The sequence below is a fragment of the Neomonachus schauinslandi genome, chromosome 11 (assembly GCF_002201575.2).
Source record: "Neomonachus schauinslandi chromosome 11, ASM220157v2, whole genome shotgun sequence".
Taxonomy (NCBI): Eukaryota; Metazoa; Chordata; class Mammalia; order Carnivora; family Phocidae; genus Neomonachus; species Neomonachus schauinslandi.
This window is the reverse complement of record NC_058413.1, coordinates 102,085,212-102,112,435: the sequence shown is the minus strand read 5'-3', so window position 1 is coordinate 102,112,435 and position 27,224 is coordinate 102,085,212. Positions and strand designations below refer to the sequence as shown.

The window sequence follows — 27,224 nt, the reverse complement described above, 5'->3', positions numbered from 1 at the left end:
AAAAGTATGTAAAGAGATACCCTTGGAGTACACAAATCTACAACAACCAAAGTGTATTCTTGCTTTCTTTCTTTGTTTCAACTTTCTCAGCATTATAAATAATGCTTTGCATAGTGCTTTCTCCACACATTCTGTCATGGTGGTACTTTGGCCCTTTTACCCTTGTTTTCTTGCATCTGACTGTTTTTCCAACTTATTTATTTGGAGGTGCTTCTCAGCACAAGCAGTAACAATATCCCTCAGCACTTTGATAGCATTGCTATCAGATATAAAAACATTTAAAATTGGGCGCCTGGGTGGCTCAGTTGGTTGAGCGACTGCCTTCGGCTCAGGTCATGATCCTGGAGTCCCTGGATCAAGTCCCGCATCGGGCTCCCTGCTCAGCAAGGAGCCTGCTTCTCCCTCTGACCCTCCCCCCTCTCATGTGCTCTCCCTCTCTCTCATTCTCTCTGTCTCAAATAAATAATAAATAAAATCTTTAAAAAAAAAAAAAAAAAAAACATTTAAAATTATGAGAGTAGTGAACATTTAAAAAATAGCATCACAATAACCTCTACATCTCAAGAACTTCTGAGGTATTTAAAGGATAGCCTAGCTTACATAATATCAACGTGGAAGTAGCTAATTTTGTCAGGTATAAGAGAAACTTAAATGTGTCAAGAGTGTTAACGGTTCACAACTCACTTAGCCTACCAGCTTGGAAATTATGTCATTCTAGATAAGCTAACTTGGAGGACTTCACATATTTTCATTTTGCCTATAAAGTGAGAGTATTATTTATATTACATGGGTTGATTATGCCTAGTTCAATTCACATAAAATGCAATTTGCAATGTAGTTCAATTTGACAAAAGCTCCCAAAGGAGAGTCAGATTATAAAGGCCTTGCTTAAGTAGGCTAAAGAGTTTGAACTGTTTTTCTGAAAAAATACTGACTTTCTTTAAGTAGGAGGAAGACATGGTCAAATTTATGTTTTAAAAAGCTCGCCCTGGCAGCAGTGTAGAGAATGGATTCTATGGGCAAGACTGGACAGAGGCCAGAAAACAACCTCAGAAGCAGTTTTAACAGTTAAGGTAACAGTTGATGAAGATGTAAACTAAGGTAGTGGCTATGGGGATGAAAGGAGACTTAACAGCAGGAGTTTTTAGCGATTGGTTGTAGATCAAATGGAAGAAGGAGGAACTGCAGGTGACTTCAAAGTTGCTGGCTTGGGCAATTTGAGTGGTTACCTCATTATAACTAAGAAAAAAGAGAATGACAGGCTTGAGTGGAAAATGCATTCAATTTTGCAAATCTCAGAGAGAAGTGTCACAGAAGGCAAGATCGAAGCTGCAGAGCCCACAAGCTCAAACTTGTTCATTGAATTTGGCAGTTAGGAAGTTAGGGAATAGAAGAGTTTGGGGAATGTGGAGGGAGTAGAGGCACGCTGACAAAAATCTAGGGCAGCATGGGGTGGGGCAGGACGGAGGGGCAGGTAAGACAGCAAATACAAACTATTCTTTTAGGGAGTTCGGCCATGAAGTGTAGAGAGAGGGTGGTAGTTAGGTTGGGGGGTGGTATATAACTTGCAAATTTCAGTTTCTGGCTCCAGACCCACAGTCCACCTGCAGGATATACTAATGAATTACTTTCCAAAACATGCCCAAGTAACTTGTCCCAAACGGAAACCTAGGAGTCCTCGATTCCTTTATCTAAACTGTCTCATAAATACTGTAGATTATAACTCAGAAATGTCTCTAGAATTTGGTATCTTCTCTCCGTCTCCACCAGTACTGTTTTTTAAAATTAATTATTTAATTAATTTTACTGACTAATCCAGTTCTTTTTTAAAAATTTAAATTCAATTAATTAACATAGAGTGTATTATTAGTTTCAGAAGTAGAGTTTAGTGATTCATCAGTTGCATATAACAACCAGTGCTCATTACATCACATGCCCTCTTTAATGTCCATCACCCAGTTACCCCATCCCCCCACCCAGCAACCCTTAGTTTGTTTCCTAGAGTTAAGTCTCTTAAGGATTGTCTCCCTCTCTGATTTCGTCTTATTTTATTTTTCCTTCCTTCCCCTGTGATCCTGTTTTGTTTCTTAAATTCTACGTATGAATAAAATCATATGATAATTGTCTTTCTCTGATTGACTTATTTCGCTTAGCATAATACCCTCTAGTTCCATCCATGTCATTGCAAATGGTAAGATTTCATTTTTTTTTTTTATGGCTGAGTAATATTCCACTGTATATATACCACATCTTCTTTCTCCATTCATCTGTCAGTGGACATCTTGGCTCTTTCCACAGTTTGGCTATTGTGGACATGGCTGCTATAAACACTGGGGTGCACGTACCCCTTCGGATCACTACATTTGTATCTTTGGGGTAAATACCCAGTAGTGCAATTGCTGGGTAATAGGGTAGCTCTATTTTTAACTTGAGGAACCTCCATACTGTTCTCCAGAATGACTGTACCAGTTTGCATTCCCACCAGCAGTGTAAGAGGGTTCCCCTTTTTCTGCATCCTCGCCAACATCTGTTGTTTCCTGACTTGTTAATTTTAGCCATTCTGACTACCCACCAGCACTGTTTTAAATTCAGCCCTCATCACTTCCGGTATCTTCTATTTTAATACTCCTTGACTTGGTTTTCTTGCTTCCAGACTCTCCCGGGCTACATATTGTTGCCAGTGTCATTTCTCCTGTCAGGCCGTAACTTCCCTGCTTTTGTTGCCTGCCAAGCCCTTCATTCTTCATCTTTTAAGTCCTCACTCAACATTTTCTCTAGGGAAGCCTCCGTGGCTCCTCTGTTCCTACCTAATCATTCTCTCCTCAGTGGCCCCCTCTACCTGCCCCTATTTATGCTTCTCAAATAGCTCTTACTATGCTGAATAAGATTATTTTGATTACAAATAGGTCTGCCCAGCTTCCATCTGAGTTTCTTTACGATGAATTGTCGTTTTTTTCTTGAATCTTCAACACCTGGAAAGAAGCTTATATACAGCAGGAGTTCAATAAATGTTAAATGAATAAACGTTTGTGATAATAAACTGTGTTGCCATGACAACAGTGTATAAAGGGACTGGTAGAATTTTTTCTGTCTTAAAACCTTCACTCCATCTGAAAGCCAATGAGAAGGAGAAGGAAAATGAGGAAAATCCGAAACACATTTCATTTATTTTTTAAGATTTTATTTATTTATTTATTTATTTGAGAGAGAGAGATTGGGAGAGAGAGAGCGTGGGGAGAGGAACAGAGGGGGAGGGAGAGGGAAGGGAGAGAATCCCAAGCAGACCCCATGCTGAGCGTGGAACCCTATGGGGGGGGCTGGATCTCACAACCCTGAGATCATGACCTGAGCCAAAAGGAAGAGCCAGATGCTTAACCCATGGAGCCACCCAGGTGCCCCTGAAACATATTTTATTTAATTAATTTACTTTTTAAAGATTTTATTTGTTTATTTGACAGAGAGAGATAGTGAGAGCAGGAACACAAGTGGGGGGAGTGGGAGAGGGAGAAGCAGGCTTCCCGCTGAGCAGGGAGCCCGATGCGGGGCTCGATCCCAGGACCCTGGGAATAACCTGAGCTGAAGGCAGATGCTTAACGACTGAGCCACGCAGGCACGCCTGAAACATATTTTAAAAAATAGAGTTTCTCCAATATTCTCCCTCTTTCATTTTTTTCTCTAGTGGTTTCTTTTTTATTTCATGTGAGTGTTTATTTTCTTACCACTCTTTTTGTTAGATATCAATACATCTACGATTGTAAGTGTTGTGCCCCTTTTCACTCCTCCCCTCAATTTTCCTCTTTTGCTTTATCATCCGTGTTCCTTTGCTTTCTTAACTCTAGTCTATGAAAATTATAGTTCCCATTAGATAAAGATGCTTTGACTATTTCATCTAAAATTCTCAGATTATTGAGTTTTTCTTCTTTTAAAGTTACAAACCGCCTCAGAACCATCCTCCTGGGAATATGCAGTGGCAATTGGTTCTTTGAAACAAAAACAGTTTTAGTTATACAAGACTTGGAAACTAGCCAAAGGCTAGTGAATGGTAGAAAATCATGATGGAAATTAGGTCACAAGCTTTGCAATCTTCCTGGGGCAAGTCACTTAATATTGAGGGTCTCAGTTTCCTCATTTGAACAAAGAGGAAGTTAAACGGTTAACTTTTCAGGTCTTAACCAGCTCCAGCATTCTGTAATTCTAGATTCTAGGTAAGGCTGCAAAGAGAGAACCATTTATAATGTGGCAAATATCCTCATAACCACTTTCTTGTAATTCTAACACAACATGTATTGATTGAATATTTATTGTATAGCCAGCATTATTAAGCCATAGGAGTTTAAAAACATACAATTAGATTGAAAGTAAAAGTGTCTTGAATTTGAAAAGCAATCATGTTTATCCTTGCTGTGGAATTACAATTCTGTGGCGTAGGCATGGGATGAAATGAGGAAGCATATTACCTAATTCCCTAAAATCATGTATGTAGTCATCTTTTTTTTTTTTTAAGGTTTTATTTATTTATTTTGAGAGAGAGAGAGTGAGCATGAGCGGAGTGAGGGGTAGAGGGAGAAGCAGACTCCCTGCTGAGCAAGGAGCCCAATGCCAGGCTTGATCGCAGGACTTCGGCATCGAGACGTGAGCCGAAGGCAGACGCTTAACCAACTGAACCGCCCAGGCACTCCCATAGTCATCTTGATAGCAGCAAGATCAAAACCTAACTATTCAGTTCTAGAAATCCTTTTGTTCTTGAAAATGTTGCCATTAAAAAAAAGGAAAGGAAGAAAGAAAATGTTGCCATTTTATGAATATATACATGTGGGTGTGGCAGAGGTGGGATGGAAGAAGACCTAGGCGAATTTAGGTAGTTAATGGTAAAAGGTGTATATGTAATCAACGGCTAAATACAGACTCAAAGCAAACAGCCAAAATGGAACCGATGTAGTTGGAATGGCCTTGTGTGAAAATGAGAACTGAATTTTTTTTAAAGATTTCATTTATTTGACAGAGAGAGACAGAGAGCACAAGCAGGGGGAGCAGCAGGCAGAGGAGAGGGAGAAGCAGGCTCCCCGAGGAGCAGGGAGCCCGACACGGGGCTCATGACCTGAGCCGAAGGCAGTGGCTTAACCACCCGATCCACCCAGGTGCCCCAGGAGAATTGACTTTAACTTTAAGGAATGCTTAAGATTTGAATGGAGGAAAAGGAGATGGAAGAACATCTATGTGACCATTAAAACCATGTTGTGGTGGAGGGTGGACTGAATGGAGCCATTTCTTGGACTGTAGTGGCACAATCCTGTTGTCCTGCAGTGAACTCAAGGTAGGGTGGGGTTAGAGAGGGCTTTGGCAGTCACTAGAAGAACGTGAATTTATCTATCTATGTATCTACCTACTTAAAGCTCATTTGCTTTTCTTAGAAATCTCTGCACCCAATGTGGGGCTCAAACTCAAGACCCCCAGATCAAGGGTTGCATGCTCTTCTGACCGAGCCAGCCAGGCACCCCCGAAGAATGTGAATTTAATCTCGCAGGCCATAGGAATGCAGATTACTGAGCGGGCAAGTGCATTATGAAAAAATAGGGATAGGCTATGACACTACTAAGAATTCATGTAGGAATTCACATAAGAATTCATAATATTCATGTAGGGATATTATGAACAAGTCAGGTTAAAAAAGATGTTGTGGAGGAAGATTTAATAGAACTCGAAATAGCTGGATGTAGGCAAAAAGAAAAGAGGAGTTTAAGGGGGGGTCCTAATTTTTGTTATTCATACTTCAAAATAGAGATGTTTATTCAGTCCTTTCCTTCTTTTATGAAATAAAATTCTCCTGGGGAATGCTATAATTTTGTACAACTGTAGCCCGGCTAAGGGTGTTGATGTAGATTCCATCAAGATTATCGATCTTTGGCAAAATTTTTTGTTTGCTTTTAGAATCATGGATTCAGAGTGGAGATTCCCTTTGAAGAGGAGCTTACTTATTTTATCGTTTTATTTTATTTTATTTTACTTTATGATTTTATTTATTTATTTGAGAGAGAAAGGACGAGCAAGGAGAAGGGGCAGAGGGAGATGGAAAAGCAGACTCCCAGTTGAGTAGGGAGCCCCCCTCCTGAGCAGGGAACCCGATGTGGGACTGGATCCCAGAACCCCGAGATCATGACCTGAGCCAAAGGCAGATGCTTAACTGACTGAGCCACCCAGGTGCCCCTACTTTATAGTTTTAAAGCAGCGATTCTCAAGGGGTTCATGAGATCAAAGCTATTTTCATAATAATTCCAAGATATAATTTGTCTTTTTCATTCTCATTCTCTCACGAGTATAGAGTACAGTTTACCAGAGGCTACATTCTGTGTGATATCACATAGATTGAATGCAGAAGCAGATAGAAATGCAGCTGTCTCTATTAAGCCAGATATTAAAGAGATTTGTAAAAATGAAAAACAATGTCACTCTTCAGAGTAGATTTTTAAAAATGTATAGTTATCTATAATTAAAAATGCTATTTACATGATGTGCTTACTGTTATTTTAAAATAAAGGTCGCTATTTTAAAAATGTCTCAGTTTTAATTTCTAATACAGTAAATGACAGCAATACAGTAAATAACCTAGAGAAACAAAACTTTTTCAGAGTCTTTAGTAATTTTTAGGAATGGAAAGAGGTCACAAGGCCAAACAGTTTGAGAACATTTGCTCAAAAGTGATACACTCCAATGTTGGTTAAAAGAGAAAAAGTTTCCACTCAGACTTTGCTATGTTCCATACATTGTAACTGTCTGCCCATCATAGTGGTGTCAGAAGACTGAAATTGCTCTCAAACGCTTTTCTAGCTTACTTACTTCCAAATAAACAAGAATGATATTTCTTACCTGTGCTTGATAGTTTCCTATGAGAGAAAGGGATCTGGAAAGTTTGAGGTCCCTTTCTTTTCCTGAGGCTGTGTAAATGGGAAAAGGTGGCAGTCCCTTCAGCAGCCAAAGCCCGCAGCTAGGAATGCAGAAAGCATCAGAAAACAGAGCGAGCTGGTCGTCAGTTCTAATAGCCATCTGGGGGAGGAGACCAAGCCTCTGGGGGTGGAGACCAGGCGACTGGGAGAAAGGAGGAAGCAGGTGGAGGGAGGAGACTGTTCTGGCACGCCTTGGACTTGCTTTCAAATGTGGGCTCTTTCCTAGGGCAATAGAACTTGAAGTAATGCCAGAGAATATGGATACTTCTTTTAATGTAAAATCACTATTTTAATGAAATAATTTCTTCTGTAAAAGTTGGAGTTCTGGCCCTTCCAAAGCTTGTGCCTCTTTCAGAAGTACTGTACTTCCTAGCTCCCCTCCTTTTTTAAAGATTCTTTTCTTTCTTTCTTTTTTTTTTTAGACTTACTTATTTTAGAGAGAGAGAGAGCATGGGGAGGGTGCGGATGGAGGGAGAGAATCTCAAGCAGACTCCCCACTGAGCAGGGAGCCCAAGGGGTGGGTGGGTGGGGGGCTCGATCTCATGACCCATGAGATCATGACCAGAGCTGAAACCAAGAGTCAGATGCTTAACGGACTAAGCCACCCAGGTGCCCCCCCCCGCCCAAGCCCTTTTAAAAAAGCACCTGCTTGGTCAATTAGAAGCATCTTTTCTCACATTAATCTCTCTCTGTTTTGAGACTTTCTATTCACACTTCAGCACAAAACTTCTTCCTTATCCTGCAGTGCTGAATAATCAGCCCTATTAGAATAACCCCTATGATGTAATAATAGCACCTAAAATGTAACTTTAAAAAAGCAGAGTAAAATATTACAGCCTTGAAAATAATTAGCAGAGGGGCGCCCCGGTGGCTCAGTCGTTAAGTGCCTGCCTTCGGCTCAGGTTATGATCCCAGGGTCCTGGGATCAAGCCTCACACTGGGCTCCTTGCTCAGCAGGAAGCCTGCTTTTCCCTCTCTCACTCCCCCGTTTGTGTTCCTGCTCTCACTATCTCTCTCTCTGTCAAATAAGTAAATAAAATCTTAAAAAAAAGTTAGAAGGGAATTCACCCACAAAAAAAGAAAGGAAGAAGATAATTAGCAGAAACGAAGTTCCTTGGACATTTTTTTCTTGAACATGTGCTAAATTGTATTACCTTGCTAGCAAGGGAATTAGGAAAGTAACTTTTCGTTTTTGCTTTTTTTTGCCAGTATAGAGCCTGTATAGAAACAGAGGGGTTCTAGAGTTAGGAAGCAAAATGTTGGGTGTTTTGTTTTTTAACAAAATAGAGTTTTCATTTTATAAGGTCATAAAAACATGTCCACAGAAGTGATTACAAAGGAAGCCTGTGATGGGATGCTCGGAGGTGCTTGGTGCAGAGACTACCAGAAGAAAAATCACACATTTAAGAAGTATGTGATAAGAATACACACATGATTGAAATTGAACTAACAGATTTCCATCCTCCAACTATAGTGTATGAAAGCATGAAATGGAGTCAAACAGTGATCAGAAGCAGAGCACCAAACAAATTAATTTTAAATGGCCTATTGCTGATGATTTTTCTCTAACTGTAAAGATGTAAAATGCACAATTTACCCATTTCTCAGTTTGGGGTAAACATTTTTTTGATACAGAGCAACCCAGATGTCTTCATGTCCTACCTATTTCACAGGATTATTTGTGAAGGTTAAATGAGATGATGATAGCCCTTTGAATATTTTTTTAAATTTTATTTTATTATGTTATGTTAGTCACCATTCATTACATCAGCCCTTTGAATATTTTAAAGCACTAGACAACTATAACTCTCCACACACTCTCATTTATTCTTACTCATTTAGTTTATGCAATGGAGATAACATTTTAAAAATAAAATAAAATGTCCCCGGTGTTCTCTTAATCTGGTGTAAACATTTATGTATTAGGTGGAATCATTTTTCCTGGAAATATTTTAGAAACTAGATAACTATCTCTTTAGATATCATACAATGTGAAGTCTGGAAGAGGAATTAGATCAGTATTTCCCAGACTTTTGGATTTAATGGACTATTAAGAATAATAACAACAATAATAATAATGCAGAAGAGTGAAACACTGAGCAGGCAACTTTATATTTTGCCAAGTAAGGGCATTAAAAATCTTTATATTTTTATTTCATGAAAGACCGCTTTAACACCAAAAAAATTAGGAAGTACATAGTACCAGAGTAAAGGACAATTCTTTCAAGCAGATGCTGTGGCTTTATGAAAAACTCATTACTTTCCCCCCTCATTTTATCACACATGGTGAAAATTTCAATACAGATTGGCTATCAATCCTCAAACAGTATTGGGATCCTATAAAGACTGTCAATAATAACTCCCTCATTATCTAGTCTAGTTTTATTAAAGGACTTATATTTCACAATATTAGCAAATCAAATTAAACAGAATATTTTCTGGGAACTTACTTAAAACGAATGGCTTTTTCACAAGTAGCTAATAAACATACACAAGTCTTTATGACAACTAACATTGAGATAAACCAAAGGGAAAAAAAACCTTAAGTTAGTTTGCTAAGGTGCAAGAGTGTGTACCTGGAATTTATGGACAATGTTATTGACCTTTGCTTTATGAGGTGATTTTTTTCCCTTCCACATCAACTAACTGGGCATAACCTTAGAATGTCTTTGAAATTGCAGGTCAAAGTCGCCCCATGAAAGCACTTCCAAGTATGTGAGCCATATATGTTAGAAAGTATTTTTTGAAAGCTGCCGATTAAGGGTGACTAAACCTATTGACATCAGGAAACGAATCTTCCAGAAGGGTGTGATTCTGAAAGTGTGGTTGCACCAGAGAAACAGGCGAAGGAATGGAGAGTCTGGGTCTGCAAGTTTCGCTTGCGAGCTAGGGGAACACTGGCTTCCTTCAGACTTCCTTCAAACACGCCATGTGGTATAGGATGTAAGTTTTATTTGAGAAGTAGTGTCGGGTGTCCCGTTTTGAGTTCCTTTACTGACATTCCAAACGGGTGGGACACACCCCACCCAGCCTCGCTCAGGCAATTCTTCTTTCCTGAGAGACTAGTCTCAGATTTTTCCCATCTTCTCCACACACTTGGAGGAAAGGACACATTTTTGTTACAGAGATTCCAAGTCCAGCGGAACAGCGGGAGACGAGAGGAAGAAAGCCACCCCTCCGCCAAATGCCGAGGGGCTCCTGACCGGGCTTGAAGCCCCAGCTCTGGGCTCCGGGAGCCTGCGCAGCTCGTCACGTGACTCACGTGATTCACGCGCTGACTGCTGGGAGCCCGCGGAGACTGCGCTCGCGCGTGCGAACCAGGTCTCTTCATTCCCGCGCTTTCGCTGAAGAGGAAGGTCACGACGCCATGTAGTAGACTGGGCTTGGGACGGGGCTGGAGGGATGCGTGCCCTTGAGAGTGTGAAACCAGGCAGTGAGAGGATGTCTCTCACAGGGACATTAGTGGGTCTGAAATACAAGCAGGGAGGAAAAGACAGCGGGGAGGGTAGTGAGAAAAAAGGTAGGTGAAATGGCCACAGGGGCCCACTAGGCGTTGAGAAGAAAGAGAAGACTAGGAGAAAAAAGTTGCGTAAGGTGCAGGGTCATTGCTTGGTAAAGTCTAGGCCACCGGAACATTGGATTGCATAGCCGAGGTTCGCGGCTGCGAATGGGGTGTGTCACAGGAGGATCCCCAGCCTTTTGACCCGGCCTGGATTCAGCGGGGGTCCCTAAGTTATGACAGAAAAAAAAAATTTATTTTTGCAGAAACAGAATTATCTAACTGTAGAAATTTTCATTTGCTATACATGCACGTTCTGTTACTCTGAGAGAGGAGAGAAGAGGTGTAGAAGGAAAAGGGAAGAGAAAAAGGGGAAGGGAGAAGAGAACAGCTGTCACGTTGGCTTCTCTTTTCGAACTTCCCAAGGCAAAGTGAGCACTGCTGTGCATGTATGTTTTCTGCGTGCTCCTATTACAGCACTTACATGCTTGAAAGGTACTGACAGCGATGTAGGAGCACTATAGGGAATTTATTATTTATTATTTGTTGTTGCTGTCTTTCTGTCTTGTTTATATGAATATGATATATGACTAATCAAACAGATTCATTACAATTATCCAGATCATCATAGTTTCTCCAAAAAAAGCAAAGTAAATTGATAGTCGAATATAGACAGGCTCCTCATTGCTTAAGAGGTAGAGGCTATCCCCTTGTAGGTTTCTACATTTTTTCTTTGTTTAAATGCACTCTTTCAGATTCCTAGGGAAATGATTTTCAGAGCTTATGGGAAAGTAATTTAAGAGTAAAATTCGATGCTATATTAAGGTAAGGTAGGGCAGTGGAAACTCAGGAAATCTTGGTTCTAGTCTGGCTCAGTTTTACTTGTCTGAACTTGGTCAGCGTCTCTGCTTCTGTTTTCATGTCTGTGGGAAATGACACTGAATTAGATGAACTATAAGATATATTTCAACGTTAAGACTTTTTGAAGGTAGAAGAATCTTAAATTCTGAAACAGGCAGAAGTGCCAAAGAGACTAGTTTTGCTGAGGGTGTAGATGAAAATCATAGGAACGGTAGGTTGGGCCCAGGTGATATAGGACTTTGGGTGCTGTACCATGGAAATTGAACTCATTCTGGAGCAATGAAGAGTGGGAAGGTTTTTGAGTTAAGGGAATATGGTAATCAGTTTTGAAAGATTGCCCAGATATCAGTTGATAGGATGGAATAGGGCAGGGAGAAAGTGGGTAGTTGGGATAAGTGACAGATAATGAGAGCCTAAATTAAATTGATGGGACTGGAAAGAAAGGGAAAGACTCAAAAACGCTATAGCATGGAGTTCATACTTATATTTGGCATTCCTCTAAACCTTGCAGCTCTCGCCTCCAGAATATGATGGCAAGTCACATTGTAAAACCTGATACTAGAAATTGCAAGAGACCAAGAGAACTGGAGGTAATCCATATGCTCCTGGAGCCTTAATCTTTAGTTTTCTTTTTATGCTTCTCAAATTTTTTTCTATTTAAGAAAGTTCTCCTGATGAATGGAATTTGATGTTTTCATATCCCCAGAAGTGGGATTGTCCCAGCAGGAACTATGTTGACTCCAGCTGCTTTTTCACTAAATAGTATAGGCTTTCAAGAAACTATTGGGAGATGAAATTTCTTTGTTGTAATTGGTGATGGAGAAACAGAAATGGGTTCATGCCTATATAATACATAGGATTTTAAGTAATTGTTTTGCTCTAATAAGTAGGATACTTAGGTACTATAGTTGCTGATATTTTTAATTAAGAGCACTGTATTCTGCCCTTCTTCTCTACTCCTCCCACTACTTGATCTGTTTGCATTTGGGACGTTATTGCTTCCTTAAAGATTATGTTATCTTGCAAAATTTTGCAAGCATTTGCCTATTTTCTGAATGAAAGTTTTACTATATTGCTATGGAAACATCTACCGGTTCAAGATACAGGAAACTTTTTCATCAAGGGATTAATACCATATTCAAAGTCTAATGTAAAACCAAAGTAATAATAAGTATATTGAACAAGGTACTTGTTAGGCCTAAAAGTTTTCTCGATAATAAAACTTCAAATGACTAATTAGGACATGAATGCGTATAGTTTCTAGCATGTGTGCTTTTTTCCTGGAAGATGTTTTATTTGCCTGTTTGGGGGCCAGAATGCATTTGTCCTAAGGATCTTGTTGACTATCTGTTTTCTTTACTTTCTTCTATTAGCCTCAAATGCAAGAGAGTCCACAACTGTCCTCTCTTGGAAAATCAGATTCCTCTTTCTTGGAAAGCTCTGGACTATTTTATAAAGATGAATCCCTGGACAAAGATTTGAATGGTGATATACAAAATGCGTATATTTCTAAACATTGATTTTATAATACAGAAGGTTTATTATAGTTCGCAACTTACTCAGTGATTTTTTTTGAACAGATATGAGCAAGGAAATTAATCTAATGTTGTCTACATATGCAAAGATCTTAAGGCAAGTACTTATAGCATATCCTTTTGAGTCTTTCTCTTAGAAATAATTTTTTTCTGGAAACTCCATAATGGGAAGTTTAGTTCAGTGGCTGCAGACCTATCCAGTAATTGTAATTTCAGAGTTTTTTTTTCTACCTTAGTTTTTTAAAATAGATTAGTTGGTTATTTTCAAAGAATAACCCCAACTTTTCCACTCAACATCCTTTGTTTTGTTATTACCAGAGCTAAATACTAGGCTGGATGTATTTTGGTCTCTAATAAAATTCTAACATTTAATGAAAAACTTCTTTGAGAAAAATGCCATTTGTTGAAGTTAATGATAAGAGTGATATTAAAGATAAAATAAATATATTTATGAAATATTTAAATATTATGTCTGATATTTGAAGAGTGTATTTAAATATTTTATTGGCCTGAGATTATCATGTTTATAAGGTGTTCTTTTTGTTGTTGTTTTGTTTTGTTTTTTAAGGTGGGTTTTTTTTAACTACTGGACAATCATTGTATTTGGATGATGGTTTATGTGGTTGTTAAAATAATGTATATAGTTTAATATTAGAATTATAATGTATTATAAGATATATAGTCTGCAGTGTCAGGAGACTTTGAATAGTCAAAAATATTTACATGACTAATTTAACTTTTACTGAAGACTGTTTCTAAATTAAGGAAGCTTTTTGATGTACAAAGCTATTTAAATGAAGTAGCTAACAAGTATAACATAATAAAGAACATCACTGTGATAGTCACTAGACATTCTAACTATTTACTTTAACATAAAACTTTTTTTTCTCATTAGTGAGAGAGCAGCAGTAGATGCATCTTATATTGACGAGATAGATGGACTCTTCAAAGAAGCCAATACTATTGAAAACTTTCTAATACAAAAAAGAGAGCTCCTGAGACAGAGGTTTACAGTGATTGCGAATACACTGCACAGATAAAATTGTGTACTTAAAATAATCTGAGAATTTAAGCCCATTATTGTTGTATTAAAAGAATGACATTTATGCTCTGAAAGCTCTCTAGTTGTGAAAGAAAATGTGTGCCTTAAACATAGAAGGGGAAATTCCTTGAATTTCTTTTCTAGATTTAAAAGGGACTTTAAACTGGACATTAATATGAAGCATGTAGTTTTTTTTTTTTTGAGGGTTAAATACTCGGCATATTTCATAAAAGTGTAAATTATTTAAATTGCATATAGATTCTTTTTTTCCTTAAGCCTCCTAGCCTTTCTTAAAATTCTAAAAGAGGACTCAGTTATTTTGATAATGTTTAACAATATTGCACTTTTCTTTTAAAATACTCTGTCTAAATAGCAGCTAGATAGCTATGGAGATAGTTTTAAAATGTTTTTCATAGTCAGTATTATAAAAAACCCTAAAACCTCAAGGTAATTTGTCCAGTTTCACAATATGTAATAAAATATAACTAAGGTATTGCTATTTAATGTTACCATTTGATTATTTTCACTATTAGTTATTATATATGACTAATAAAAATTCTTGGTTTAAAATTATTTCTTGTGGTAAAAGTGATAAAATAAAAACCAGAAATTACTAACCAAAACCTTACATGAGTTGGCTTTTTTACATATCAACCGTATCAATGGTGCAGTTAATAAATTATATTTAGAGCCTTAGCAACTGTGTGGTATGGGACAAAAATTAGTGATCCAGAAGTAAAAAGATTGCCTAAACAACAAGGTAAACTTGATGAGTCATTTCAAACCTATTATAATTCATAAATTGAATTTCAATTAGAGGATCTCTAAAACTCACCTAGCTAAAAAAAAAAAAAATTCTCTAAAAAAGGGTTAGAAGGTACAGCTATGATTTTATTGAAGACTTTTAATATGTTATATAATTATATGTGATAACTATTATATGTGATAGCTATATTAATCAGGTTTTTAAAAATCACAGTATGCATTTTTCAATCATATAGATAATTCAATCTATTTTATATATATTTTACCAATATAAGCAGTCACAAATTTGGACATATTTACAAATAGCACCACAGGGAATTTGGTATTCCTCTGGTGTATAGCATATTTGCCTTGCTGCCTTCTAAATGTTAAAATCTCATTTGACAACTAAAGCAGCAACCAGATTACTATTTTAAGGCACATATACCACATTACATAAATACTCATATAAGAAAGGATTGAAATGGTAAAATAAAATATTAACTAAAAATATTGTAAAAGTGGAAAAAATTGATTAGGTTTGTAGAGGGATATGCTAATGGTGCAGGGTAGGTTGGAGGCCAATGAAATAACTATTAGTAATGGAATTTTAAAATACTAAATGTAACCAGAAGACTATATTTGAGTTGATATGACATGTCACCTGGATTTTGATTTACTCTGTTAACTTACAGAATTTTTTAATGTTCTAAATACAAAGACAACTCTCCTGACACATCATAATTAAACATTTCTGAGTTATTTTTTCTAAGCATTTATTACTAATGAGAAAGACAAGGCTAACATTGTTTCGGAGTGCATTTCATAACATGCTTGTTATATCTTGATGGTGTCACCGTTGTTCAGCATGTGGTTCTTTCCTATGCTGGTTCAGAGAATTGGTTTGATCATTTCATTTGGTCTGATTAAGACTAGGGAACTGATTTTTAGTCACAATGTGTTTACTGGTCAGAACAGCTACCTCCTAGGGTAAAAGTTCCTGAAAGCCTAATTAAGACTGATTTTTACCAAATTTTGATGTCTTTGGTACCATCCACATAAACAAGAATAATTATCTCTGAATAATTAACAACTGCAGATATGTTATTGCCCTTTAATTTACACGTCTAATATTACTCATTTCAATAAAATTTCACAAGTTTATAAATTATTTCTCACTGGTTACCAATAAAAATAGATATTGAATGTCTTGTACATCATACTCTGCTAGGCATTGTGGGGAATACAGAATAGTTTTTTTTTTTTTAAAGATTTTATTTATTTATTTGACAGAGAGAGACAGCGAGAGAGGGAACACAAGTAGGGGGAGTGGGAGAGGGAGAAGCAGGCTTCCCGCTAAGCAGGGAGCCCGATGCGGGGCTCGATCCCAGGACCCTGGGATCATGACCTGAGCCGAAGGCAGCCGCTTAACCGACTGAGCCACCCAGGGGCCCCTGGAATACAGAATAGTTTAAGGTACTCTTTGTTCTTCCTTCTGACAGTTGTCACCACGGCTTTCTTGAAACATCTTACATGTCTTTGCTAGGAAGACATGATAGGTAAATGTTAGAAGTATCTCTGTGCAGTGCTAGTTAACTCCTTTTAGTGTGAGTTACTAGAATATGTTGGCAAAGGGGTCAGAAAGGTAGTGAAATGGGTTTTTGATAAGGAAAGAGGGAGGATATTTCAGGCAGGGGAAAATTTGTTAAAATGGCACTGAAGAACAAAAATACGTGGTATGTTGGATAAGCTTTTTCCTGAGCTGAGAATTCACAAAGGGCAATAGTGCATCATCTAAACTGCTGGAGAGCAGGGACTGAATCTTGTTTCCTTATATTCATAACTTGTAGTACAGTATTTGATATATTGGTGCTCAAAAGTGTTGGTTATGTTAATAAAAATATACGTGGTTATACATTTATTAAGGGCATACTTCCACAGAGCCTTATTCATACTAGATTGTCAGAAAATGTTTTGTAAATTAAATAAATGGAAAAGAAAAGGAGGGATGAAATGTTAGAAGGCAGAGGGGCAAGAGATGGAAAGGTAGGTGTGGCCAGATTGTAGAGTCCTTTGTTGATAAACTACATTTGGACTTTATTCTGTAAGGAAAGAGATGTGAATCTTTCAGAAGAGAAGTGGCATAATGAAACTGAGCCATGGATCAAGGCGCTTAATTGTAATGTGAGAAGAGGTTTGAAAGAAGAAAGTTTAGGAAGGGAGACCACTATTGGTGGTCCAGTTTCAGAATTTCAAACAGCTGCTTATCATAGGTAGGTAGTTGGGATACTTCTGACAATGCGACCGACCTACGGGAGAGATTGCAGCTGTCTGGAAGCCCCATCCCTTGTCTGCCCTCCCTGACTTCCTCCCCCATTCCCTCCTATTCTGTCAGTGAGCCAAGGACAGCCCAGGAAGTGAGTGGGAGGTTTTGGAAATCACAGGATCTGCTGCTGCTAAATTCGATACCAGAATGTTTTTTCAGACCTTTCTCCATTTTGTCAGCAACCTTTCTACTGTTGCAGTGGGGTTCCTTTCTATGGTAGTACCCTGGATCCCAGGTAGGGGATTTGCCCCTTCCTCCTCCCCTTCCTCCTCTTCCTAGCCGCTCAGGCTTCCAATTCTGTGCCTCTTTCCTGGGGGCTTCTGAAGCTTTTCACTGTGTGTGTGGCAGATACAGGCAGCAACCCCACAGAGCTGCGAGTTAAGGAAGACTGAGTCAAGATTTGTTTACTTGTCAGGAGAACAGTCTTTCCACTTGTATATTTTATATAACATGGGGCAGGATCAGGGTTTAGGGATTCTCTTGGATCTGCAGTAGGAAGAATATTCACTGTTTAGACCCTTCTCAGTTGAAAATCATTGCTACCTGTCCTAATGTAAATGTTTTGTTCTTCTGTTTGCATTCTGGGGGACTGCCTTTAAAACCTCTGGTTTTGTTTTGTAGCTTTCTATTTTAGCTACTATTGTTACATGATTTTATTTCTTGAAATTGGGTGATGTTGAGCTTTCAGAAATCATACTAATATGCACTATAAACTTTAAAATTATTTAGTTCAATAATTTAGTACTTGCAGTATGCAAGGCAGTGTGTTGGGTCCTGGAGTGGGAGGAAAAACAAGTGGCCCTTTACTCAAGGAATACCAGTAGTAGGAGTTATAAATTGTATTCGTCTCTATCGCACAAGAGAGAGTAAGATGAGTGCCGTAACGGAGCTGAAATAGATGCTGTGTGAGTTCAGACGAAGGAGAATCAGTTCTCGTTATAGGAAACGGGAGTGTTGTGTTTAAGAAGCAGGTGATAGGTGCACTGGATCTTGAAGGATGAGTAGGGTAAGTGAATTTCACCTGGAGGAGATGGGAAATATCCTAGGTGAAGAGAAGGGTATAATTGTGACGAGGAGAAGAGAATGGGGAGTGGTTTAGTTTGGCTGGAGTGGAAGGCATTAGTGAGGGGGCACCTAGACAGGTAGGTTGGTGTGAGATTGTACAGTGCCTTCAGTGCCTGGCCAAGCAATTTAGACTTTACTTGGTAGACAGTGAGGAGTCCTTTGTGAGGGCTTTTGGAGGACTATTTAATACAATCATATCTGTACTTAGGAAGATTAATTTAGTAGCAGTGCTTCCTAACCTTTTTCACATCATAGCACACATAGAGAATGATAATATTTTTACCTCACACTGGAGTAAATTGGATGGGATCTGGAGCCCCATGAACTGTTTAGAGCTGGAGGCAATTGGCCTGTGGCCTCTAGCCATCCCAAGGGATAAAGGGATCAAGAGGCCCAACCATTTGGAGGCCCCCATAGTGTTCAGCTTCCCTATCTGGTTTCTCCTTCCAGTTAAGAGACTCTGATAATATTATCTAAGAGGTTGTGAGGGCCTAAATTAGGACAGTAGAAAGAACATGACTGATAGGTAAGAGCAATTGAAGCATTGATGCTGAGGAGGACAGGTTTGGGCCAGAAGAAAAATTGGGGGTGGGGGCGCTGCCCAGGTGGTGTGGACTAGCACAAATCTTTACAAAGGATTTGCCCGAGGCACCCTTGTAGACTTCTGAGCCCTAGTAATTTATACTAGCCCCCCCTATATCATTCCTGTAACATTCTCTTCCTGGCCCTGTCTGGTTATAGTCAGAATTTAACCTCTTAGTGAATGTGAGGGGACAGTGAAGAAGAGGAATTAAAGGCCCACGCAGAGATTTTGAAGCTAGATGATTTTGCAGGTGGGAAAAATGGATTTCGAAAGGGGAAAATGAAGAATTCTCTTTTGACATGTTGAGAGCCACCTGCAAGAAGTACTTGGTGAAATTAAGGGACTAGATGAGACTACCAAGGAGAGTGTGCTGAGATTTTTATAAAGAGTAGCGGTCCAAGGTCAGACTCAGGAGGTGATAAGGGGAAGAGGAGCACTTAAGGGAGTTGACATTTGGAAATTATCTACTACCATATTTAGTTATGGCAACAAACAAATGGGAAGTATTATCTTCCTTTCATTCCCATTAACCCCATTTTATCATTGAAAAACTTGAGGCTCAGAGTGATTAGTAACTTACCCAAGGTTGTCAGCTAATAAGTGAAGCTAGCATAAAGCAAACAAAGAGGGAGCAAGGAAGTTAGAGAAGTGCAGTATTTTCAGGAACCAAGAATAGAAAGGGATTTAAGGAAGTATAGATCACAATATCAAGTACCGTGGAAAGTTTGAAGAGTATATAAAAAACTGCCAATAACATGCTATGGAGTATAGAACATATAGACATGTAAGTTTTTTTCTAAAATGTGAAGTGTTTTAAGTTCAAGAATCTCTATTCAGACAAGTGTCCAATCAGGGTATTCAATTTAATTCTACTTAAGTGAGAAGACTAAAGTAACTGACCTCAGGACATTTATTTTAATGTAAGAGGAGAGTGAGATGAATAGGCATAATATAAATAAAAGTAGTAAGATAAATGCCTAAGCGTTTCAAAGCATCCTCTTTATACCTCTAGTATTGTGGTTCTCAGATTTTAATATGTCTAAGAATACTTCCTTGCTGTATCCCAGAAATTCTGATTAGGTCCAGGGTGGAGTCCATGAATCTGCATTTTAGCAGTAATACCATGTATTTCTGTTCCAAGTGACCTTTAGACCATACCTTGAGAAACAGTGCTCAAACAAAACACTGATTATAGTATAAATGATCTGTTTATATGTTCATTTACATCGGGTTTGAGTACTTTTTATCCCTCACCAGTTACTACTTTATTGAATGTATAAATAATTCGAAGGAAGATGATATTACATCTTGTTGGTTTGAGCATTAAAAGCTATGTAAATAATGATAGCTAACATTTTTGAGTATTTACTATGTTCTAAAAACTTTACATAACCTAACTCATTTATTATTCATAGCCTTAGAAGTAATAAGAATTATTATTATCTCCACCTTAGAAAAGAGGAAACAGAGCACAGAGAGGTTGCCTTGCTCAAGGCTATTTACTTGGAAAATGGCAGGTCAGGATTTGAACCCAAGCAATCTGGAGCCTGGCAGAACCTGGGCCAGTACTCTTATTAAATATTACACTACAGTTCCTCATAAAGGAGGTAGATTTGAGATAGAATTTGAACAATACTAGCATTTCCTTAGAGATAGATTAGTCAATTTTATTTGGGAAAGCAGGAAATAGTTGGGTTTGACTGAATTGTTACTTACAGGAAAGTAGAAGGAATCATGTACTTTAAACTGAATTTTATAAAGATTTGAAAGAAATGAGATGATAGATATAACACTGTAAAATATTTTGCTAAAATAATGCAAATCTCACTTCTTCAGAGGAATAGGGTCTCTGGTATTAGTTTTCCTAGTTTAGACTTCTATATTACTGTTAAAATTTTATGAAATAAAATAAAGCACTGTCTAATTAATTACATATCTGACCACCCCTCTGTGTTAGGTAACACTACCTTGTGAACACCAAATAAATATGAAGTAAAAGGGATAATTTTCAGCTTCTTATATAATAATGATTTTTTTTCTTGTGGCTTTTGAACTTTAGGTAATTTCAGACCAGGTCTCACTACATAATTTAGTTCATGACACCCTTCTTTTAGAAAATGCCATGCACGTTCATGCATATGTCATTAAAATGGAAGAAATTGAATTACAGTTCCTACTAAATTCTCATAAATTGCTGTGAAATCTTTGGCACCCCGTTCTGGTGTAATGTAATTAGGATAGTGATGAATAGTGGTCATTTTTTATCATAACAGGTTGCTTTTAGCACATCTGAGGTTAATATGTAGATTCAGTCTTGTGAAAAGAGGAACATTTTTCAACCATGAGAAATGATAATAATAATACAGTCCTGAGTTAATTCTTAGGCAGATTTGTACTGCAAGAATACAAAAAAAAGGATTGTTGTAGTTAAAAAATGGAGAACCAGAGAGGTGACAGTTTGAGAATGAGGATGGAGAGGAATTTGGAGACTATATTTGTTGATGGGTTTACTTTTCCCTTACCAGGAGGTAAGAGTATTGTCTATGGAGAAACAGGCATCTTGTACAATTTTTTTGTGCTCTTGATTTCCTCTTCACAGTACCATGGAAAGTACTCATCAGAAGAAGGCAACCTTCGGTAAGCGTGAGAAGCTTCCCTGTATTGCACCACTCCTAACCACGGTGGAGGAGACGCCACAGATGGTCTCTGCTCAAGTCCGAGGACGTTTTCCCAAGTGGCTCAGTGGCTATCTACTTCGAATTGGGCCCGGGAAATTCGAGTTTGGGAAGGATAAGTAAGTCTTGATTTTGGAGAACAATTTGGATTTTTTAGCATGGCTGGTTCAATAGAATATGCTTTAAATCTGTTTTCTCTCTGAGGCTAACATTGTCATGCAGCTCCTTTGAATACAGGTGAGAAAATTGTAGTCTACAGAAAAAAAAAGAGAGACTTAATTCTTTAAAAAAAAAAGTCCTGACTTTTCTGCTTTGCAGAGTATTACGAATTTGTAGTCCTCTGAGGGCTTATGGCAAAAGAGAAGTGTCAGGAACTGTCTGTATGACTACTGAGCTGTGTTTCACCACAAGTTCCTGAAGGAAGGGGCAATGTCTTCACCTCATACAGCTCCCCTGCCCAGTGCTCCCCAAACACAATGGCTCTTTCAGTTCCTTAAACTGGACACACGTATTTTTGCTCAGGGTGTTGGCATTGGCTCTCATCTATCTTCCCAAGTCTGATTCTTGTCATTCAGGTATCAGCTCATATCTCACGTCCTTTGAGCCTTCCCTGATCCCCAAATCTAAAAATGCTATTATTAAATATATTACCTATTGGGGCACCTGTGTGTCTCAGTCAGTTGAGCATCTGACTCTTGGTTTCTTGGTTTTGGCTCAGGTCATGATCTCAGGATCTGGACATCGAGCCCAGTGATGGGCTTGGCACTCAGCTCAGAATCTGTTTGTCCCTCTCCCTGTGCTCCCCTTGCTCGTGTGCATGCTCTCTCTCAAATAAATAAAATCTTTTTAAAAAATGGTATTACCTATTTTAATTCTCTGCACAGCACTATCAAATGCCTAGTATTTTTTTGTTTTTGTTTTTATGTTTGTTTACTGACTGTGTTCCTCCACTAGAATATAAGTTCCATGTAGGCCCTGCTCTTAAATAGCTCTCAATAAATACATGTAAATAAATGAAAAACACCAATAACTCTTATGTTTATTATTTCTCTGTACATTTAGTAGGGACATGAAGTGATGTAAAGAAACCCCTATGGTAAGGAAGGAATCTTCTTTGCTTTAAACATTTTTCAATATTAAAAACTTTTTTTCATTATAAAAGTGTTTACTTATATAAAACTTTCTGAAATATAGAACAGAGTGGAGGAAAATGTGGACCATATCCTCTGTTAGCACTTTGGTGTATTTCCTGCTAGTCTTTGCCCCATTTCTATAGATTGGTTTTAAATAATTACAATCATATTGTATGTAGAATTTTTTTATTGAAATATAATTGACATGACATCATATTAGTTTCAGGTGTACAACATAATGATTTGATATTTGTATGTGTTGTGAAATGGTCACCACAGTAAGTCTAGTTAACATCTGTCATCACACATAGTTACAAAAATTTTTTTTCTTGTGATCAGGACTTTTAAGATTTATTCTCTTAGTAACTGTTGAATATGCAATATAGTAAGTATTATTGACTATAGTCACCATGCTATATATTACATTTCCATTACTTATTTTTGTACCTTTTGACTTCCTTCACCCATTTCACCTGCCCTTACTCCCCACCCCCCATATCTTGCAGCCACCAATCTGTTCTGTGTGTGTATCTATGATTTTGGGGTTTTCTGTTTTTTGTTTGGTTTGGTTTGGTTTTTAAAGATCCCATACATAAATGAGATCATATGATATTTGTCTTTCTCTGTCTGATTTATTTTATTTAGCAAAATGTCCTTACCATGCTGTCACAAATGGTATTCTTCTTTTTTATGACTGCATGATATTCCATTGTATATATATATATATATATATATATATTATATATATATATATATATATATATATATATATACCACATCTTCTTTATGCATTCACCCACTGGTGGATACTTAGGTTGTTTCTGTATCTTGGCTATTGTAAATAATGCTATAATGAATGAGGGGGTGCAGATATCTTTTGGAGTTAGTGTTTCTGTTTTCTTAGATAAGTACCCAGAAGTAGAATTACTGGATTATGTGGTAATTCTGTTTTTAATTTTTTGAGGAAACTCCATACTGTTTTCCACAGTGGCTGTACCAATTTGCATTCCCACCGACATTGCATGAGGGTTCCCTTTTCTCAACATCCTCACCAACATGTGCTATTTCTCATTTCTTTGATACTACCCATCCTAACTGTGACGTGCTGTTGTGGTTTTGATTTGCATTTCCATCATGATTAGTGATGTTGAACATCTTTTCATGTGCCTCTTGGACATCTGGATGTCTTCTTTGGGAAAATGTCTATTCAGATCTTCTGCCCACTTTTTTAATTGATTGCTTATTTATTTTTTATTTTTTTAAAGATTTATTTATTTATTTATTTAACAGAGAGAGATACAGCAAGAGAGGGAACACAAACAGGGGGAGTGGGACTCCCCACGGGGAGCCCTACGTGGGGCTCGATCCCAGGACCCTGGGATCATGACCTGAGCCGAAGGCAGACACTTAACGACTGAGCCACCCAGGCGCCCTTTTTTATTTTTAAAAGATTTTATTTATTTGATAGAGAGAGAGGGAGAGAGAGAGAGGGAGAGAGAGAGCACAAGCAGGGGGAGTGGCAGGCAGAGGGAGAAGCAGGTTCCCCACTGCACAAGGAGCCTGATGTGGGACTCGATCCCAGGACCCTGGGATCATGACCTGAGCTGAAGGCAGACACTTAAACAACTGAGCCACACAGGTGCCCCCGATTGTTTATTTTTTTGCTGTTGAGTTGTGTGGGTTCTTTATGTTTTGGATATTAATTGAGTTTTTTTGCCCTGATTTAAAAACTTTCACACTATCATAAGCCTTTTAATCCATGTTGCTATGAAATCTGAATGACCGTTATTTTTGATGGCTGGATGGGAAGGTGGTTTGGAGGCAGAGAAAAAGGTGAATCAGCTGGCCTATAGATCCCCCTGGTCCTAATCAGTAGAGTTGTGCTTTCTTCTACTTACATATCTGGATTCCATGCAAGTTATAATTTGAAGAAAGATTCTAAGGCAAAAAGAAGGGGGAGGAGGAAGAGAAAAATAAAACTACTCATCCAACCCCGAGAGAGTAACAGCCTCTTGCAAAAAGCATATGGTCTTTCATCTGCTGCTGAAGTAGCTCTAGTAATTTTTAAAACCAAGCAGCAGAGCTACTCAGGGCCTAGGCGGCACTACAGGCCTCTTTAAAGGTAAACGTCTTCGTGGGGGAGGTGGTGGTGTGGCTGGTCGTCCTGAGTGTCTACTTTGTACTTCAAATCCATTTCTTCTGAGCCAGCAGTAGGCATTTACAGCAGGAACAGGGTCTGGCCTTCCCCTTGGGTGTGAGGTACAGATGCCTTCAGGTCAAAGAGGAGGTTTGGTTTAGTGCTCGGCTCCCCAGATTAGACTTCCTGGGCCGGCAGAGACCTAAAGCCCGGGCATCCCAACCTGCGAATGAGAGTAGCCCCACTCAGTCCTGAGTCTCTGGTCCCTTTGTGAGACGCCGCCGTTCAGGAGCCTCTGTCAACATGCCGACATAGTAGCAACAGGACAAAGGCCCTTCTTCAATCAAAAGTATTTTATCAATGATTTCATCCACGATATCAATGATTGCATGCTTATCAGTTTTTTAAATGACATGAGTCTGGGTAGAATAGGAACTTGGTGTCTCCAGGACATGTTTAGCATTCCCTGTACTTTCCAGCTTCCTGCAGCGCGTCCCTTCCTGAAGCCTCCTTCATTCTGTTTGTCCCTCTCACTATTAACGGCAAGCGGGCCGACTTCATAGTGAAGAGGGGCAATTGGATTGGAGCTCCTTCCACTGCCCTCTTCCCCACCTCCAAACTTCTCCACAAAAGTACCTTCTCCTGCCTCCTCGTGATCAGAGGTGGAAGTGGCCCTTGTCCTCTCTGAAACCTTGCCCCATCATTCACACCCTCCCCTTGTGTCTGTTTCTCCTTCACCTACCCCTCATCTTGGCCTCAGATGTCCTCTCATCCTAAAACACCCTCATTCCCTATTCCACCTTCCCCTCCAGCTAATACCTGTTCTCCTCCCCTCACTGCCTGGGTTTACCTGCTTCCTGGTGTCTTCTCGGTTCGCTGCCCTCTGACTTTTAACCCACCACTCTACAGTATCTGTTCTCAGAAAGGTCACCAAAGCCTGTTAATTATTAAACAAGATGGACTTTCCAGTCCTTAGCCTGACTTTTCAATAGTGTTCGACATTATTGACCACCCGTCTTAAAATTCTCTCATCCCTAGATTCCTCCATAACAATTTCTCCTGATTCTTTTCTTTTCTTTTCCTTTAAAAGATTTTATTTATTTATTTGAGAGAGAGAGAGAGAGCGTAGTGCGCACACACACGGGTTGGGGGAGGGGCAGAGGAGGGGGAGAAGCAGACTCCCTCCTGAGCAGAGAGCATGATGCTGTGCTTGATTCCAGGATCCTGAGATCAGGACCTGAGCCTAAGGCAAATACTTAATCCAACTGAACCTACCAGGCACCCTCTCCTGATTCTTTTTCTATCCATCATCAGATTGCTCATTCTAAAATTAAGTTTTTGTTGCTCATCTCACTTCACTTGTGCCTTTGATATTGATACATCCCAGCCTCTGCCCTGAGTATTCCTCTTCTCTTATTATACGCTTTCTTTGGTATAGTAGAAATAATACATTCTTTGGAGTAAGATGGAGTGGATTCAGATCCCATTTTGCTATTTATCAGTGCTGTGGTCTTAAGCAAGTTTTCCCATATGAGAAATGGGGCTAATTATATAGATTTTAATGACTGGCTATGAGAATTAAAGGAGACAATGAGTGCCTCATTCAGTGGCTGACAAGAATCGGCAGTCAGTACATTTTCATTTTCTTCTTTCCTTTTCTCCTTCCCCACTCCCTTTTCTGCCAAATTACTTTTTATATTTCACCTTACTTTTTGGGGTATTGTAAGGTCCCAAGATTTGGGGTCAGCACTGAATTCAAATCACTTTCCTGCCTCTTACCAGCCCTGTGACCCTGCGCATGTTTTTACTCTGTACGTTGGCTCCCACATCTTTAAAATTATTCACAGAATCAATGCATATAAACATTTTATATTTATATATAAATTAAAATATATTATATGTTTATTCTTATATATGCATAGGAAAGGATGTGGTAAAGTGCTTAGCACAGTCCTGGCAGGTAGTTAGCACTCAGTAGATGGTAGTTACTGTCTTATTTGCACCTGGCCTGTGCCTGTCACCCACAGATACTCTCAAACATGCCTCTCCCACCCAGCCCCCATCTCTTGTGCTCTAGCACCTGTATTTTGCCAACTGGCTATAGAACATCTTTACTCTGATGGCTTCAAATAGCCCAGACTCTTGTTCAAAACTGAACTATTTGCTCTTCACATTTTCTCCATTTCAGTGAAAGCAAATTATCCCCCAGATATAACTTTTTGGACCTTCTCTTTTTGTCACTGCTTTTATCCTATCAGTCACCTGACTTGTTTCTGGAATTTTCTAATTACACTGTTTCAGTTCAGGTTCTCATAATCTCTCACTTGAATTATTGCCTGGTCTCCTCATTGGTTTCTCCGAATCTGGATGCTCCTCGTTCTATCCCGTGTTCTACTGTGTGTCCAGAGTGACCTTTCTAAGATGCAGGTCTCACTGTTTCACCCTCCTGTTTCAAAACTCCACATGTTGCTGTTGCAGGTCTTTGAGCTGTAAGTCTAAGTGCAGATAGGTCTTGTGCTGACCTATTTCCCCATCGCCAGCCACTGAAGGCTCTGCCCACACACGAATTTGTTAGCTGGCTCTTCCTCCAGGATTCCATATGCCTTCACTGCTCTTCCTCCCTTCCTTCCTTCCTCCCTCCCTCCCTTCCTTCCTTTCCTTCCTTCCTTCCTTCCTCCCTCCC

At 38.8% G+C, this 27,224-nt stretch overlaps 3 protein-coding genes across 5 annotated transcripts in view; 2 read left to right on the top strand and 1 right to left on the bottom strand.

Annotated features, from left to right (window-relative positions):
* IL18 (interleukin 18) overlaps positions 1 to 27,224 on the bottom strand; it is a 100,165-nt gene that overhangs the window by 11,866 nt on the left and 61,075 nt on the right. Inside the window, exon 1 of one of the 3 annotated variants that reach the window (XM_021696600.1) lies at positions 6,865 to 7,040. The exons of the other annotated variants lie outside the window; for them this stretch is intronic. The gene's annotated coding sequence lies outside the window, so the exon portion shown is untranslated. Of the gene's footprint in view, positions 1 to 6,864; positions 7,041 to 27,224 lie in introns of those variants that run through there. 3 annotated transcript variants of the gene reach the window in all.
* On the top strand, positions 11,696 to 13,876 carry TEX12 (testis expressed 12). The gene is made up of 4 exons (XM_021696603.1): positions 11,696 to 11,891; positions 12,675 to 12,786; positions 12,882 to 12,933; positions 13,732 to 13,876. The coding sequence occupies exons 1-4, from the start codon at positions 11,829 to 11,831 to the stop codon at positions 13,874 to 13,876; spliced, it is 372 nt and encodes a 123-aa protein (XP_021552278.1). The 5' UTR covers positions 11,696 to 11,828.
* Positions 17,063 to 27,224, top strand: part of BCO2 (beta-carotene oxygenase 2) — a 40,030-nt gene continuing 29,868 nt past the window's right edge. Inside the window, 2 exon segments of the mRNA XM_044919202.1 lie at positions 17,063 to 17,183; positions 21,196 to 21,390. Of these exon segments, the coding sequence (XP_044775137.1) occupies positions 21,200 to 21,390 (191 nt within the window). The 5' untranslated portion in view covers positions 17,063 to 17,183; positions 21,196 to 21,199.

Coding starts and splice junctions, on each gene's coding strand:
- TEX12 (XM_021696603.1), top strand. CDS start 11,829: ATGATGGCAAGTCACATTGTAAAACCTGATACTAGAAATTGCAAGAGA. Junction 11,892..12,674: donor AGAGACCAAGAGAACTGGAG/GTAATCCATATG, acceptor TTCTTCTATTAG/CCTCAAATGCAAGAGAGTCC. Junction 12,787..12,881: donor CCTGGACAAAGATTTGAATG/GTGATATACAAA, acceptor TTTTTTGAACAG/ATATGAGCAAGGAAATTAAT.